The following is a 17774-nucleotide window of genomic DNA, read 5'->3' as shown; positions in this document are numbered from 1 at the left end:
CAATATCAAATTGAGACATTTTCATGATGGAAAAAATCAAATGTTATATGTTATAGGCTGGTTAAGATGAAAACTTAAACCTGCTTTTTGCAGGTTTTGTTTTACCGCATTTATAAAGCGATTCAAAAATTGGAATGACAAAATCTCTACATTTTCCAATTTATAAAACATTTGATTAAAGAAAATATAATGTATTAAGCCAGAGAAATTAACAAGCTTTTATTCGACCATCAAGTACGCTTTTATATTCTCATTTTATGGCAGAAAGTAAATATAAAACGCTTTTAAGTCTGTGAAACGGCGCCATCTTGCGGCGATTGAGAACAAGACCATTGAAATAAAAGGAGACCATCGTTTTCAATTGTATTTATTCATACTATATCATATTCATAATTCTATGTCCAAGATATATTTATATTTATGTATAGATATTTACAGACAGTACAAGAGACAAACTATTCCTCCTGTAAGCACACGTTTACAAAATACAAAGTGTTGAAACATTTGACATGTCTGCGGGTGGTTTCGTCTCGTTGTCCCGTGAAAATACCGTAGTGTCGCTGAATGTCTTCCGTCTTCAGGAGCGAGAATGAAACGTGTGGGGTGGTTTGTGGTATGTACATCTGAGGCGCTCATGATCCATCGGGTAAATGGGCCGACGAACATGCAGCCTTTCTACATTAAATGGCTTCTGAAGGAAACGAAGTTGAAGAAGTTCTGCGCTGGCGTGCGCAACAAGCTTCTATAAATACAGTACTTTTTTCCTCTCGGACCCCACGTGTTCGACTTAACAAAAATAGAATATAAAAACACTTGATACATTCTACGAGGACACGAACACGACGGTGAAACACGACGAGAGTCAGAGGCAGGTCCTGGTGCGGGCGGCTCCCGTGGGAAGAGGTCACGGGTGAACCTTGAAGGAGAGAAGCTCCTCTGAGTGCATGTTGTTGAGGGAGCGCAGCTCGGGAAGTTTGAGCAGCAGTTTGGTGAAGGTGGTGGCCGAGTCCTCGCCGTGGTTCTGCATCACCAGGTTCCTCAGAGCCCGGATCAGCTTGTCCTGCAGAGCCTCCACAGCATTGAGGTCCTGGATACCGGAGCGGTCTAAAAAAGGAGACGAGAATAAAGGTCAGAAAGGTCATTTTTAAAATGTAGACTTTAGGATTTAAGTCAAACCTAAGGAAAGTGTGGCCCTAATAAGTTGAATTTAACTGAGGTTTAAATGTTTAAAAAAAAAAAAAAAAAAACCTTATTTTAAAGTGTTCTCACCTAAAAGTAATACATTAACAAATAATAGTTCTCAATAATACCCCAATAGTTAATTAAATCAGTCATTTTTGATTAATATCCCCACTTCACATCATCCTCTTAATAAATAGATAAAAACCAAACACTAAGATTTTAAAGAGATGTTTAATGTTAATTTAAATACATCTTTAAATGCTTAGGTCAGTTGATTTATTGACCAATTTTATTTATTTGTGTGCATTTCTTGAACGTAGATTCACATTTTTGGGAATTTATTCATTTTCATTTAAATAATGGATCTTAAATTTCACTTTTGTACTATTGACACTTCTGTGTGTTTGTGACTCTTACCGGCTGACACCAGAACCACGGCCGTGAAGAGGCTCATCTCCTCCTGGTCCAGTCTGAGTGCCATCAGCTTCTCGCTGAACTCGCACATAGAGTTGAGGAGTTCGCCGGCGCCGAGCGACCGGAGCGTGTCAATACTGTAGAGCTTGCCGCTCAGGAAGGTGACAGTACGCTCGGCCATGTTGAACATGGAGGCGAAGCGGACCATCAGAACCTGGACGAGAGACGGACAGACGGTCAGAGTCCGGGTACAGACTGGAGTCACAATGTTGGGAGCTCACCTCGAAAGTTCCAGCTTTCAGCAGGCCCACCTGGTCGTGCTCCGGGAGGTCACGGAAGCCCGGGATTTTCTTGGCGAACTCCACCACTTCCCGCACAGCGGGAGTAAAGCTCATGGAGAACTCCTCCCAGATCTCCTGGCTGGTCTTGTTGGGGTCCACGTAGGGTGAGGAGTTCATGGGACACACCTGAGAGAGAGACACGCTCAGACACCAGCTTCACCATCTGTGAGACCAAGTGCAGCGACACTCACCAGGTGAACCTGGCTCCTCACGTGACTCGCGGGCTCTGCCCGAGCGAGAAACTCCGCTGGTCGTTCAGGAGCAGCGTACTGACAACGAGCAACATTGTTGTTGTTGCTGTTCCACCAGCTCTGCTGGGTGTCCACGCGGCCGTCCTGGACCACCGGCGATGGCGCTGCCGGCTTCTGACAGGCCGGCGGCGACGGAGGCGGCTGGCTGTACGTAAAGCCGTCCTGGTGCTGCCTGTTCTGCATGACCATGGACTCTTCCTCTCCGCTGTCCGACCCGCAGGAGGAGGCGGAGCTGGAGTTGGAGTTGGTGTCCATGGAAACCACGGACTCGGAATCTTGAGGACACTGGGGGGATGAGGGGTTGGAGCACGACGGGGAGTCGGAGGCAAAGGAGGACGAGGGAGACGGGCTGGCGTCGCCCTGGTGTCCCTGCAGCATGTTGTGCAGCTGGCTGTTGCTGCTCATCATGTTGTTCATGGCGTTCTGCATCTCCAGCAGCATCCTCTGCTTCTCCCGCTTGGGGATGCGCCCGAATCTGACAGCTGGAGAGAAGACAGGGGGTCAGCGCTCGGGCAGAACAGAACCGGAGACCCGGGTCGGACCATCTACTCACCATCGCGGGACATGCCGACAGCAAGACACTTCTTGAAGCGGCACTGCTGGCAGCGGTTCCTGTTGATCCTCATGATGGTGCAGTTCTCCATCTTAAGACACTTCTTGTACTGAATGTTCTGCTGGATGCTCCTCCGGAAGAACCCCTGAACACACCGGGAGAAAAATGGTTAGTGTAACTGAGATGAGTTAGCAGATCTCCTACAACTACCATTTTTTTTGCAAGTTTTTCATAAATTTCAAGATTGTTAACACTATCAGAATTTGTCTGAAGTTCCATCTGGACCCAGGACATTTTTGAAGACTTTGCTGTGCATTATATTTATCGGAAGCAAGCTCATATACAGAAGTTTCAAATGTTGAGTTTAGCTATAACCCTGAATGCGATGACTGATCATTGGTAATACGCCAAATGCGACACAGGGGGCAGTGTTGTAGCTTGTACATGCACAATAACAGAGGAAAGGTTCTGTATCCAGAAGGTTAATTTCCTCCAGCTTCAAGATTCATAACAATAACATCTGCATCAGAACTCACCTTGCATCCTTCACAGGCGTGGACGCCGTAGTGGAATCCTGAGGCCACGTCCCCGCAGACCTTGCACAGGAGCACCATGCCGTTGATCTCTGTGGACCAGGACACACTCGCATGAGTCCCGAGTCGGACAACATTGCGTTTCTCTCAATTCAACTCACTGGTGATGCTGCTCTTTGAGGATGAGGAGCGCCCGGTCTTCTCGCCACCTTTGGTCCCGTTCCTGCCCGACGGGGCGATGTCGACCACCATCCCGTCGGCCCGGCTGGGGAGCGTCGGGCGCGAGGCAGGCGGAGACGTGGACATATAGCTGCCGTTGCTGGGACTGGTGCTCATGCAGGACTCGGGGCTGGAGGCGGAGCCGGAGGAGATGTAGGCGATGACTCCTCCTGTGAAAAAATAAATGAATGTCAACAACTTTTAAAAACCTTCAGGGAAACTTCTATTAAAAGCGCGTCCACGCCTTAGTGGTACACATTTCCTGGTTCCGTGAGCCACAATGTTCGACCTTATTTATCACCTCCCTTCTGCTCGTGGTTTGATAACACCCTTACATAACATGCCTGTGTTTCTAGACACTCCAGACCGGGTCACTCAAGCACTGGAGCAACAGAACAGTGAGGAACAAAGAGGCCCAGCACATCATAGCAACAGGTTATGTAACTATGTGAGGAACCACGTCAGGATTTAAAGCTCCAACTTTAAATACTTAAAGGCACGCTAGGACCTAATTTGTCGTTTAAACGGATAGTTCTGTGATGTGATAGTCAAGTTTGTTCTGTGTTTATTACACACACAACGAAATATTTTCGTTTAAAGGAAAAACTATGAAACAAAGGAAGAAGGTTCTGATCGAGTAAAAGTGGGACAGTTTTTTTTTGTTTTTTTTTTAATAAACGTTACAGGTGACGTAACTGTCAAATTTGACATTTCGCGAGATAACCGATTCAATTTTAGTGTCAATATTAAAGTGTCAAATCATAACAGAGTCGTCTCGACGTCATTTTCGTCACCAACGCGTTTCGATTATGGGATGAATTAAAGCTACTTTCTTTCTCAGGGTACACAGGTGTTACCTAACCCTCCTGGCTCGCCCACACGTGGACCTGTCACGACTGAAAGTGGGTCAGTGTCTCACGTGTAACGACAAGCGGTACCACACGCATTATGCAATGGTCTACGTCACGCAGCCCTCTCGACCAACCAGAGCGAGTCTCGCGCACAAAGGAAGCACCGAGGCCACGCCTCCCGACCAATCAGACGCGTGTCCCGCAGCGCCTGTACACACGCGCACATGGCTAGGCTGCAGGGTCCATGTGAGCGCGACTGATCTGTTGTCGTCCCCCCAGCTCTGACCCGGTTTGACAAGACCACCAGAGACCCGACACTCGCACACTAACAACCACTGTGACATTAACACACGATGATGCGTTCAATGACAGTATTAACATTATCTATAGATAACACCTGGACGCAAAAACAACATTAGAAATAAAAAATGTCTCACCAGGTTTGGCGGTCCCGACGTCCTCAGGCATCTTTCAGTGCGAGTAGAACAAGAACCGTGGACTCTTTGTTTCGGGGTTAAAAGATAAAAGAACGCGAGGCTTGAACGACTCTTCCGCCGTTTCCCGGAGAGAGAGAGCTCGAGCGGCCGCTTCCGAGGGACAGCCGGGTTGTTGTGTGAGCCCGCGGGTGAGTCAGGAGAACTTAATGTTCTCTGTGTAGTGGGACTCGCCCATGTGACCCACTTGTCCGCCCCGCCTCCTCGCCGGGCCGCTGGAGCCACTTTAACCCAGTGACACAGTTTCAGGACGGGCGGTGGGCGGAGCGACGGGCGCGGGCGGGACGTAACAGGAGGGACTGCTGCTCGATGGTCACGTTGCAGCGCAGCACTGGCGCTCGTGTGTCCCGCCTGTCCCGCCTGTTCCGCGGCGTGTTGTCGAGGAGACTCGACGCTTTACGTAAGAAACATGCGACGTTCCACAAAAACACTCAGCGCTGTTGTTACGCTAACACGAAACCCAACGATATTTCACTTTTATTTCCATTTTAGTGCGTCAATGTACGTCGACTTTTACACGTTTACATTCCGTGGAATTATAAAAAGAAATGTCGGTCTTTCTGGGAGAGAATAACATTGGACAACGAGGGAAAAAATGTTTTGAAGTGTCGTCAATGACGTCATCTTGCCCACAAAATATGTTCTTCATTAAAGTGTTTCAAATTTCATATCTACATGATTGAAAATATTTTGTTTGATAATAAACTGTTTTTCGCGTCGACTTTTACAGGTTTATATTCCATGGAATGCTTTAAGAAATATCTTAAGACGTTTCTATTTGTTCAGGCTTTTCCTTGATTTTCTGGAACTCCTGTTGTGTTATCAGTTTTATCTTGACCTTTAAAGTATATACTTTATTGAATATTGTTTTGATTGTTTAAGCGCTTTGTGACCCTGGTCTGGAAAAGCGCTATACAAATAAAAATTACTTAATTACTTACTAAAAAGCGATATTCAATATTATTGTCCGAACATTTCGGTGCCGACGTGAGTCATTCATATTTTTTTTTATTCAAATATTTTTTTAATATCTACACGATAGAACTGATGTCCTTCATAATAAAACAGTTAAAATATGTTTTCGTATCATTTAAGTCGTGTTCTTTGAGGTGTGTTTTAAGTTCAAGTTCAACATTTTGATATTCTCTACACAATAAAGAGCAGGATGTGATTCCAGTAAAATTTTCAGGAAGTGGAAGACTAGAGGAGGAGTAAGTAAGTAAAGTAGTAGTAATTTTTATTTATATAGCGCTTTTCCAGACCAGGGTCACAAAGCGCTAAAACAATCAAAACAATATTTAATAAAGTATATACTTTAAAGATCAAGATAAAACTGATAACACAACAGGAGTTCCAAAAAATCAAGGAAAAGCCTGAACAAATAAAAACGTCTTAAGATGTTTCTTGAAGGAGTCAGTAGATCCATCAAGCGCAAAGAGAGAGGAAGATCGTTCCAAAGCTTAGGAGCAAGTGGTAACTACTACTGAGCTGAACTTATTCATCGCCGAGAACAGCTGTGAAAGAAATGTGAATCAGTCAAGAAAACCAACAAGAATTCAGATTCAGCCATCAAAGGTCCCTGTCGTCCAGGGTAGCGGGGAGTTGATCACAGGACCACCGCTCGAGGATTCTTGCAAACAAACCCGTTTTCAGTTCAGCCACGAGTCAACATTGTTTGTGCACGTGCAGAAACACGCACGGAACCTGATCCGGCAGCAGCAGCTGGAAATGTTGAACACCCGTAGCGAGGAGGAGTATCGACCAATGATCGAGAACCAGAACAAAATGTTCAGATGACGTCACAGGGCAGAACTGTGCCGGGATCCCCAGTAGAAACATTTCAGGGTGGACTTTAAGTTGAAGTTTAACTTTCTCATTCAGTAACAGTTGAATATAAACATCAACACACCCTGCATTAAAACAACTTTATTCCTTTATTGCCAACGCAAAACTACTCCAGATTTATGAACTACTTGGAAATCTCTAATCTGATGGTAAATACCTGCCTATGATGAAGAATTTCAGTGGCTCATAAACTCAAACACACAGAGAAACACATTTTTGTGAAGATCCAAATCATTTTGGGTGGAGTTAGGAACATATATTTTGTTTTCCTTTGTTAGTAGTGGAGTTGAAAAAAATGTTTTGTTTACTTCTGGTAGTAGAGAAGTTGTGACAGAGATTACAAAGCACAGGTCTGGAGCAAAGTGACTGACGCCGTTAATCATTCTAACATCTATAACCTCAGAGGATCCTAAGAGAGGATCTTAGAAGTTGGACCAGCAGTGATCAGTGATCTAACCTCAAGCATGAGGCGAACACAGACTGGTTATGAAGCGGATATTAAATATCAAACACATTTCTGCACATTTTGCTTCTGTAAAACAGAGAAATAGCTTTGGTGAGACGTAAATAGTTTGTTATGAAATTAGAGGCAAAAAAAACAATCGCACAAAAGCAACACTTAAGTCACGGGAGTGATGTCACAGTCCAAAATATCACCTGCGGACAAGAACATCACTCGCATTTTGAAAAACCTCATCGTCAGGAAATAAACCTGCTAATTGTTTACATACGTTTTAGTATTTTATTAGCCTAAACTCCATATTTATTTCATAATTAATATTTATTCAATGTTTCAAGTTATACTATACACGACTTAATTTCACGAATTTGGAGATTAAGATTAAAAAAAGTTAAATAATTAAGGAAAGAGCAGAAAAAAAGAAAAAAAACTAAAATTGTATCGAGGTTAATGAATAATAAACTACACAAATAGAAATGAAAAATTATTGATGAAATTGTTTGAATTGAAGTCATCTAGACTCTGGTGTCGGGTTTCTTAATTGAAAATGTATTAATATGTGGTGAAAAAAAATAACATGTAATTAAGAATTACATTTGAATAACAAAAGAAAATGAATGACACGTTAAAAATTGTAAATGCATTTCATAAGATTAAAATAATTTGAATCTAGATTGACTCTTTGTTGTTCGATTAGAATGTTCAAAATCTGATACCTATGGAATCAACTCAGAGAAATGTTTTTATAAATATATACATTTTGGGTCAAAGACACCCATGTTTCATGAATACTTAGCAACACAACATGAGGGTCACCACCAGCAGAGCTGGAGAGAAGTACACGGTTCATATTCAGACCAAAAACATGACAGACTCCACAGAAAACACACTGCAAACTTTCCCAGGACATCTGTGTTTATTGGAACATATTTTTGACAGCAGACTTTTAACAACAGTTTGTACACTTCTGAAACACGGGAAGTATCATCCGAGGCGACCCCTAAGTTGGTCGCGGTGACCGTGATACATTTCAGGGTGAAACTTTGTGCGCAGCAGGAATTCTATTTGACGGTGAAATAATGGAAACGACAAGGCGGGCGGACGACACTTCCTCCCTCCCCCGTTGTCTTGTTATTTGCGGAGATAACTTAAGTCAAGAAGCAAAAAAAAAAACAAAAAAAACAACAACCAGACAATAAAGTAAAAATCTGAGATAGAAATAACATCCCGGACACAGACCGCCCAGCATCCCCCCTCCCGTCCCTGACCCCGCCATCTCCCTAGCTAACCCTCCAAAACCTCCACCTTTCTTTCGCCTCCACCGTGGTCCTCAGCAGGTCTATGTGGCGTATCTCTTCGTCCACTGTTTGGCTGTTCGGTCATGTTCGGCTCTGTTAGTGGTGTACTGGGTGGCGATGCTGCCCACCAGGGGGTCCGCTGATGGACATTTCACAGGAAGATTAAACGACAACCATGAAACTCAACAATAATTTCATCAAGTGTTCATGCAACCAGCACATTCAAAGGCAACAAATTCACATCTTGGTTGGCGAAAAAGACAATAAGCTAACACGTCTGGCATCATAAAGGAAAAAAACAACTAAAACTAACACATTCACTTCTCACACACTAGAACGAGGATGTTAAAATGCTTTGTTGTGTGATTGTGGGACTCACCTGGGTTACAGTCTGTGAGCAGGGAGCAGATGGACAGCAGCACCTTGGAGATGGTGAGGGCGGGGCTCCAGTTGTCCTTCAGGATGTCCAGACAGATCACGCCCTGACTGTTGATGTTGCAGTGATAGATCCTCGTGCGGAAAGTTACCTGTGGACATGGACGACCAGGAGTTTGAATCGACTAGCAGCACAGAGTAACTTAGCGCTCAACATCCTGGCTTGTTGACTTGTATTCACATCGACTTGCTATAAAGTTTACTCTACAGCATTGAAGCCAGGCACCACATGAAGATAGTGTCTTCAAGTCAGTGAAAATCCTTCATATGTTGCAGGAAAAGAGGAGGATTTTGAAGGCTTAAAATCGATTGTAGAGATCCAGATTATTGATGTTGTGATGGACACTGTAATAGAGATGCTGGTGTCCAAGATGGGATAAAATTATTTATTATTATAAAAAAACGTAACTATTAGTTATAGACAGTTTGTGTACCTCGATAAATTAGCTTTTGAAACGCGTTTGTGACCCGTCTTGTCATCATGTAGGAAGTACCCGGACTAAAATGGTACTTGCACCGGTCCGAGAAATCTTGTCTGACATTAAACCGGTCCGTGGTGCAAAAAAGGTTGGGGACCCCTGTAATAAGGGATAGGGGAAGGCATTATGTCTGGATTCTGACAAAGACCGTCATTGAAGGTAACAACCATGGAGGAGGAGAGCCCTCTAGTGGACAAGGTTAAAAGCAGCAAGAAAAAAGTAATCCACAGTTTTTTTCCAGTCTGCGAACACGCCTCATGTTTCCATCCACAAGGAAAGGAGACGTTGTAAGTGACTCACCAAAAGAAAGTTTCTCACGTTTCTACAGAACAAGAAAGTTAACGGTTATGTTTCGTCTTATATTTTTTATTGTGATACTTGTGTACATGCTTAATAAAGTTAGTGGTGTTAAATCTTGTGGAGCGATTTTTTCCTCTCCAAACATCCGCTTACATCTTCTCTGCTGTTAGCGCACGACTTCAGTACAAATATAGTCATTTAACTGCTTGACCGGATGCGTGGATTGCAGGTTTTTCACCGAAACCCGATCTGACTTTTAGAGGTTTATTCCATTCTGCAGGATTCTGCAATTGCAGGTTGCTTAATTTTTCTCCTGCTATGTTGAAAATTGATCTGCAAATTACAGACGGGTCTCTCTATCACTGCGGAGGTTTGAAGAGTTTGCTTTTGACGCTGATACTACATGTCGTTCCATGTTGTTGAGACACTGGTAGCATTTTTTTTCCACACAGTTGCCCGTAAGTCACATGACCATACGGCGGCTCGGAAATTAAATGAACAAACTCGAACAAACTAAAATCACAAAATTTGCGATATAATAATCACATGTTTTAATATCCAATTATATAGAAGTAATGGATCATCTGAGTAATAAAAATGGTTTCTAGAGCTAAATTTAAAGACGTATGTCAAAGGAAGGAAACTGATCCTCCCACAAGCATTGTCCTCTCTCCCACAAACTATTTATGTGCAGCTTTCTGCTGCAGGATTTCCAGTCTGCACTTTTTTACATTTTCCTTCTGTAAATCTTTGATAGAAGTGCATTTGTCACATATTTAAAATTCAGAGGAAAATGAATGAATGGTAAACAAATGAGTCGATATGACACGTTAGTGTACCTTGGGGGGTTTAAAGGGGTAGTCAGGTGTGAAGGCGATGTCCAGGAAGAAGACTCCTCCCTCGTAGACGGAGCCTGGCGGTCCCAGGATGGTCGACCTCCACTCATAGATGTTGTCTCCCTTCGGTCCAGCACTGCCACACAACACAAACACACACTTAAAACCTAAATTTCGAAAATAAACTTCTTTAGCACTTATGTTTCAGAGCAGTTAAGGAAAATAAAACATTGAGACCTGAGATGACACAATAAAGAATAATAACCTAATCAGTTTGTGACTGAATGAGGTGAAAACTGTTAGGATGACAGTTACCTCATACAATCAAATAGATGCTGCAGTTTTCCAAATGTAGTAAAAGCAGATTTAGGTTTTGGCGATTTATATTTGAATAACAGTTTTATTTTCCAGATACGCTGAGAGAAAACAGAAAGTCTACCAAGTTTAGGCGCCGTCGTTGCTTGAGATCATCATGAACTGTGATCTTTATTGATTTACCCTCAAAGCTGCGCTCTGTTCCTCCCCTTTCATGCAGAACAAGCTGCTCCGACCCCCCGGGGAGCCATAAATACATGATATAATTGTGTCGACACAAAGACTCTCAGCGGAGGCGCTACGAGCGGCTGTGATTCCAGCGACTGAGTGGATGTAACGTCCACAAGATGCCGTGATAAACGTTTAGTCTCGATTAGAAACAAATTTGTTTATAAAATGGTGGACTTTAGGTAATGCATTTTTAAAAAAGAAGCTGGATTTCTGGTCCAGTTTTTGATTAAACTTTGCAATTATCGTTTGTTTTTTAAATGCGATTCAGACATGTTTCCATTAGATGTTGTTGTGGGTAGAATTCTCATCACTCTAGTGAAATCTTATTCTATTAGACTTCACAGCAGGACAATCCTGTTGAATACAGTCAAATATGTTATGATGCCAATGAAAGCCTCGTGATAGACTTATATGTTATCATTTCCAGCTTCTAATTGCTGTAGTTGTATAATAAATATTCCAAGAGTGATGGAAAAACAGAAAAGACGTCAGAAGAGTTTGTACTTAAGGTCAATGGACAGAATAGGGGATCAGGTGTATGATCAGGAAACCAACAGCGCCATCTTCTGTCAATGTGATGTAATTTTCTCATTAAAACAGGTTTAGGTTCGTCAATAACTCGATGTCTTCCCAGAGTTGAGGGCATCAGTGGCCAGAATCTTCATGCCACTGGCGAGCAGACTGAAGGGCATGGCTATCACCAGGACAACCGTAGGACCATGTTCACGATGTAACATGCCACATGTAAGATGGAGAACAAAGAGTGTTCTCTGAGCTGCTGTGAGCTGCAGGAGACGCTCCACTCCTGCTCTCATTAGTGCCCAGACTGCTGGAGTGTGACGCTCCAAGGCCAGAGGACGTTTGTTTGATCTCCTGACAGTGGAAGATTCACTCTTGTTCTTCTCTAGTCCTCCTCAACCCACAGGTCAGAGGTCAGGCTTAGCAGTCTTAGAGCAGAGAGGTGCTTCGTAGATTCCCCCAGAGGGCTGCACAGAAGGGGGGAATCTAATGAAATGTGGCTTCAACGCTGAGCAACCGGTTTAATGTGGGAGGATCAAAAGAATGGTCTCCGTTTGGTTTCATGGTTTGAGAATAAACTCATATTTGGTTACATGGGATCGGTTGGCCGTGCTAGTCAGGTGATTCCAATTAGCCAGGAGCTAGATCTCTATCAAAGAAGTCAATTCTTCACTGAACGTGGACGGAAACATCCCACAGGCCAATCCGCATGTTCAGCCAGATCGATCAAATGAAAGTTTAATTACCAATGGATGACTGAGGAATTGTTTACATTTCCTAGAGCTAAATAAGGGTTTTATGGGTGCCAACTAAAGGTTTATCACATAAAAAACTAAAAAGGTTTATTTTGCTTGGCAAAAACGGATTAACTTGAACGACAGATTCTATGTACTTTGTTGTTTTTCCTACTAAAAATGTTTTTCTACTGCTCATTTATTTATTATCTATCTATTCATTCATTCATTTAAAATACAATCCCCAAGCAGGGTGGCGGGTGCTTATCCCAAATAAATGAAATCTAATTTAGAGAGGCAGGGATACCCTGTACAAGTCACCAGGGCGAGCACCACCATTCTCTCACAAACACTCTTTGAAGTTCTCAATCAACCTTTGTACGCTTTTTGCACTATGGGAGGGAACCAGGGTGCCTGGAGGAAACCCATGCAAATATGGGCAGAACATATAAACTCCACACAGAAAGGATACTGGTTGCCTCAAGCTGGAATCGAACCACCAACCTTAATACTGTCATTTTCCAAAATTACATATTATAATGCATGTTTAAAAGTGAGTCGGAAGGGGATAACAGAAGGTCTTCTGAATGGAATAGCTCAGGACTTTCTGTGGATGTTAACATGACTACAGAGCAACATTATGACCACAACTGCACCTTGTCCCTTTAGCGGTTAGCTGCTAGAGGTGAAGAAAAGAAAGCGTCAAACACACCTGCAGTTGGGCGGTGGGTCCAGTGTGATGTCAGCCAGCTCTTTCTGAATCCTGAAGAACAAAATTACAGTCAGACAGACGGAACAAATGAATCTGTTCAAATGTTCAGTCCTAATAAAAAGTAAAAGTAACATAGCCAATTTTAAATGAATTGCTGAAGAGAAATGATTCTGATTTTAAGTTTAAAGTAAAATATCATATTCATCACCAAGTAACAGTTCTTGCTGCTTTTCTGGCTATACCTCGCTCAAAAACGAGAAATCTAGAGACTGTACGATGTAAAACAAGATACTTTACAATAACATGAGCTGCATGACTATCAGACGAGTTGCGCTGGTTTGAATTACAAGGTCACTCACCAATGGCTGAGAAAGTGTCAAACAATTGTTGAAGACAACAACAAGAGTTTTAATTTTTATTAACTGACAAAATAGTTAAAGATGACCTGATGTTATTCCCAGAAATAGAAAATAAATTAATAATTGAAATCCTACATGTTTTACTTTTCTACTCTTGTCATTCTTATCTTTGGATAAACATCAAAGTGTGCGTCTCTAATTTAGCATGAGAATGTCTTGCACTCGCTCTTAGAAGAGTGATGGATGTGCTCCACTACAAACGTGTCTGTGTGTGGAGATCTAAAACGAGCAAATCACATGACACAACAAAAGAGCCCTGTCGTGTAAACTTCAGAGCTGAAAACGCTGGAGTCAGCAATAGTTATTCGGGAGCATTTTGTCAGGGAGAGAATTTTCGCAGAAGAGGGCACTAGAGGAAGTTTGTGTTTCCAGTTTGTTTTTTAGAGTCAAAGTGCCGAGGCATTTATGAGAGTAATCTGATGATTGCCTGTAGAGGAGTATCCAGAACAAGCAAATTGAAGATTTGGTACATTCCAGAATCACTGACAGTATTTAGTTGTTTTTTGTAAAACCCTGAAGTCATTTTACTCGTAATGTTCTCAAACACTTGTTTTGATGAATCACACGGACAATGTGACATTCGTCTATAAAGACAAACTTATGAAATCTAAAAATGTATGTGTGAACATACATACACTTTTTTGGGGGGACATTTATGAATCCTATCAATCAGATTTTCATACCATCCCAAGATTTAATCGAATTGGCATATTTGTCAATTGTAAATTTTCACTTGAATTTTAGTTAAAATCAAAAGGTATTGCAAGTTTTGTTCATTACATTGCTTATGTCATCTTAAATAAAGTAACCTTAATTAAACGGTTTAGAAATAAACCGGTACACTTTAAACAACAGTACAAAATGGGATCAAACCACAATGCTTTTTTTGGTCAAGCATCGAGATTTGTCACTGCACGTCGTCACTCTCAGAAGTCTCTACTTCCACAATTGTGTGATCAGGGTGTGATTACAGCTGGCTTGGGGAGATCTGAAGTCCATTATAACATAATAGATAGATAAAACTTTATTGATCCCTCTGGAGGTCCACTTCGGAAAAATTGTTTTCCCAGCCAGCACACAGCAATACAGAACAAGAACAAATATATAATAAAATAATATAATATGGTTCGCTCTTGTAACCTCTCTTTCGCCAAGATTTAGAATAACTTCAAAACATGGTCATGATGCTGCTTCTTCGAGAGGAAACTTCAACACTTGAAAAAGAAGAGTGATTTTTCTTTTACATTAGTTGCGCTTTAAATGTGTTGGTTGAATCGCTACTTCCTAAAAAAAATGGCAAACATTGGTTGGGAAAATTAAAGCTCAACATTTTGACGAGTTAAATCGGACCGTAGAGCACCAGGGACAAAAACAACTGAAAGTGGGAGGATGTGACCAGGTTAGGAGGTCTAGAACAGGGGTGGTGAACCCGGTCCGCAAAGAGCCGCAGTGGGTGCAGGATTTTGTTCCAACCAATCAAGAGGACACCTTTTCACCAATCAGGTGTCTTAGGAGTGTAATCAGTTGACTATAGTCTGTTTTTGCTTGTTTCAGCCGATACCTCATTGGTTAGACTGTGCATGCTTGATCATTTGGACACAAAAACATGCACCCACTGCGGTCTTTGAGGACCGTCAGTGAGAATTCTGACCTGCACTAGTAGAAAAACTTACATTTCCCCGATCCTTTAAACTCTTCACTGGCTGCCAGTTTCTTTCAGGATCATTTGAAAATTCTGGTTCTTACTATCAGAGCTATTCATGGTCAGGCAGAACAGAGGAGAGAAATCCTTCCACGCTGTTGCTCCTAAGCTATGGAATGATCTTCCTCTCTCTCTGCATTTGATGGAGTCTACTGACTCCTTCAAGAAACATCTTAAGACATTCTTATTTGTGCAGGCTTTTCCTTGATTTTTTGGGACTCCTGTGTTTTTCTTGGCCTTTTAAAGCATGTATTTTAGCTGTATATTGTTTTTGATTGTTAAAGCACCTTGTGACTCTAGAAAGGCGCTTTGCAAATAACCTTTACTTTACTTACCGGCCACCCCTGGTCTAGAAAGTCCAAAACTCAAACCTCTACAGCAGGTTAATCAAGTTACCTTTTGGCGCTGGTGGAAAGCAGCTTGGAGGTCTTGCTCATGCTGGCTTTACTCTCCCGTTTCTTCTTGCAAGGTGTTTCCCGTTGTCTGGTCTGGCTGGAGGAAGGTGGCGATGAGGATGAGCTTGTGCTGGCACGGGAATCCTCATCCGACATTCCGGTTTGGGTTTGAAGAAAATCCGGGACCTGCAGGGCAGAAAACGACAATTTACACTGTAGCCTCAAAAGACAAGTTTGACATTAAACCCTGTGTTAGTTTTATTGTTTTCCTCTCTTCATTCACTGCTAGGACACAAACACAGAGGTAAACTAAGGTCTTCAAAGCCTAGTCAACATTCGAGGATGGTTCAGTTCTCTAATTGGACCTGTTGCAGAACCAGAAACAGTTTGCAGTCCTTTTGTTGTGATGGGAAGACTAGTTTCTAGTCTGATGGGAAGACTAGTAGACACTTTCAGGGTAAATGATATCATCCTTTAAAAAAGTTGAAGATGTAAAACCACCATTTCCAAATCTACCACACCAGAGCTGGTTTTAAAGAAACAGGGGGCATCTACTGCTCTAACCGGCCCTAAGTCGCCAACATTTCTCCTCACAGCAAGTTCCCATCATCAGTTGCCGTAAGAAGACAAATAACATGGCTCTGAATGGCCAGTCTGTTCACACCCAACAGACAGGTTTGACATCTCGAGGTCCAATTCCACCCTGGCCCAGTGACTCAGACCAGCTCCAAGTACAATGCTCCTTGACTTGATTAAAAACACGACATTTAGAACTGGGTATGCGTTGGATCTACGCCAAGTCTCTGGCAGACGACTCAGTTCAACCCAAACTTGAATTCCAACACGAGCCCCTCACCTTGTACCCCCATTGAATTCTTCCAGTAGACACCGCAGTGGCCTAGCCTTAAACCAACGTCCAGCAAAACCCTGCATCACACAGATGTAATGAAGCTACTTCAGTGTTGTTAGCTTGCTAGTGTTTGTTATGATTTTATTAAGCTAAACTACGGGATTGTAGATACTGGCGCATCACGGAAAGTAGGAAATGCCACCATTCCTACCTGAGAAGATTCTTTGCGATCTTGAATCTTGAGAATGTGAAGATAAAATATTGTCTATTCTTTACAGCAAACAAACATTAGCGGTGTCGCGCTGTTAGCCAAGATGCTAGCAAGTGCTCGCTCTTAAAAGTAACCAGCTAAAGACCGTTGGATCCTACAGTCCCTTTGTTAACGCCAATAAACGCATGTCCGGCAGACGGTGTTGTAAAAAAAAAAAAAGCTCTTTAATGTTCAACGCGAGGAAACCCGGCGAACGGTCGCCCCCACCCCTCGCTCCACAACGCAGGCCTGAAGACTTCGGGCTGCGACTAACTCCTGGAGTGGCGTAAGAGAAACCTGCGTGCGAAGCACCTCTTGATACAAACACTTATTCGTGATCAATTCTGGCTACAAAGAGAGATTATAGATTATATATGCATCTCACGCTGGTGTCTTTACTATAGTGAATTTTAAAAATGTGACTCCAGACACCACTAAGGAACTATAGCGCGCCAGCAAATAGACGCAGCCCGTTTTCCGTGCTACCAGCTCACCGCGGCGCTGTTGTTTGTTTGTCCGTCTTTATCTCCGCGTGAGGCGGTCACTGCACGACACACGCGGCGGCTAAACGCACCGGGACACACGCTCGACCGGCGGGCACCGAGCAGTCGGCGTGGCACGACGATAAAAAGACAGAATAAGACCTCGCGAAGGGAACTTACCCAGTCTATTGTGTCTGGACCTCCGCCACGGTCTTGGCTGCTGCCTGTCGCCCTCTGCGGAACGGAAGTAGCCTGTAGCGGCTGCAGTGGGCAGGACGACCCCGGTCCCCCTCCAGAGACGAGCCTGGCAGCGCGTCCACGTCAAGGTGTCTGGATCAAGTCACCTCAAGACAACACATCGACACTCTCTCAGGTCACAACCGTGCGCTTGGAACGAACATGTCACAGTGAACAGATTGGCTCAAAAGTTTTTGTTTATCTAAAGTGGCCGTAACATTATGACCACCGTAACATCTGCAGTGGTCAGTAACCACATCTTCAACTGAATCCCTGAATACAAAGGTTAATTTAATAATTCTCTGTAAGTCTAATAAAAAAACAAAACACATACAAACATAAATTCAATAAAATATGTCTCTAAATTGTTTAATAGTTTAAACCTGGATCATGGCTTTGCGTGACCCCTGGGCCATCAAGATTTGTCACCACGCGTC

The 17774-nt window shown here is 42.9% G+C and overlaps 2 protein-coding genes across 2 annotated transcripts; both read right to left on the bottom strand.

Annotated features, from left to right (window-relative positions):
- Nucleotides 1-351: 351 nt before the first annotated feature.
- nr1d2a (nuclear receptor subfamily 1, group D, member 2a) lies at nt 352-5052 on the bottom strand. Its single transcript, XM_087812699.1, has 8 exons — nt 4782-5052; nt 3436-3663; nt 3278-3366; nt 2742-2886; nt 2129-2670; nt 1878-2063; nt 1600-1810; nt 352-1104 (listed from the first exon to the last, which is right to left on the bottom strand). The coding sequence occupies exons 1-8, from the start codon at nt 4810-4812 to the stop codon at nt 905-907; spliced, it is 1632 nt and encodes a 543-aa protein (XP_087668825.1). The 5' UTR covers nt 4813-5052; the 3' UTR covers nt 352-904.
- Nucleotides 5053-8040: 2988 nt separating this feature from the next.
- On the bottom strand, nt 8041-17440 carry LOC148062111 (ubiquitin-conjugating enzyme E2 E1). The gene is made up of 6 exons (XM_087779132.1): nt 17281-17440; nt 15520-15704; nt 13003-13053; nt 10495-10627; nt 8821-8968; nt 8041-8580 (listed from the first exon to the last, which is right to left on the bottom strand). Exons 2-6 carry the CDS (start codon nt 15672-15674, stop codon nt 8483-8485), a joined length of 585 nt encoding a protein of 194 aa, XP_087635258.1. The 5' UTR covers nt 15675-15704; nt 17281-17440; the 3' UTR covers nt 8041-8482.
- Between the last annotated feature and the right edge of the window lie 334 nt (nt 17441-17774).

Source organism: Callionymus lyra, chromosome 17 (assembly GCF_982586985.1).
Source record: "Callionymus lyra chromosome 17, fCalLyr1.hap1.1, whole genome shotgun sequence".
Taxonomy (NCBI): domain Eukaryota; kingdom Metazoa; phylum Chordata; class Actinopteri; order Syngnathiformes; family Callionymidae; genus Callionymus; species Callionymus lyra.
This window is presented reverse-complemented; position numbering and strand designations above follow the sequence as displayed.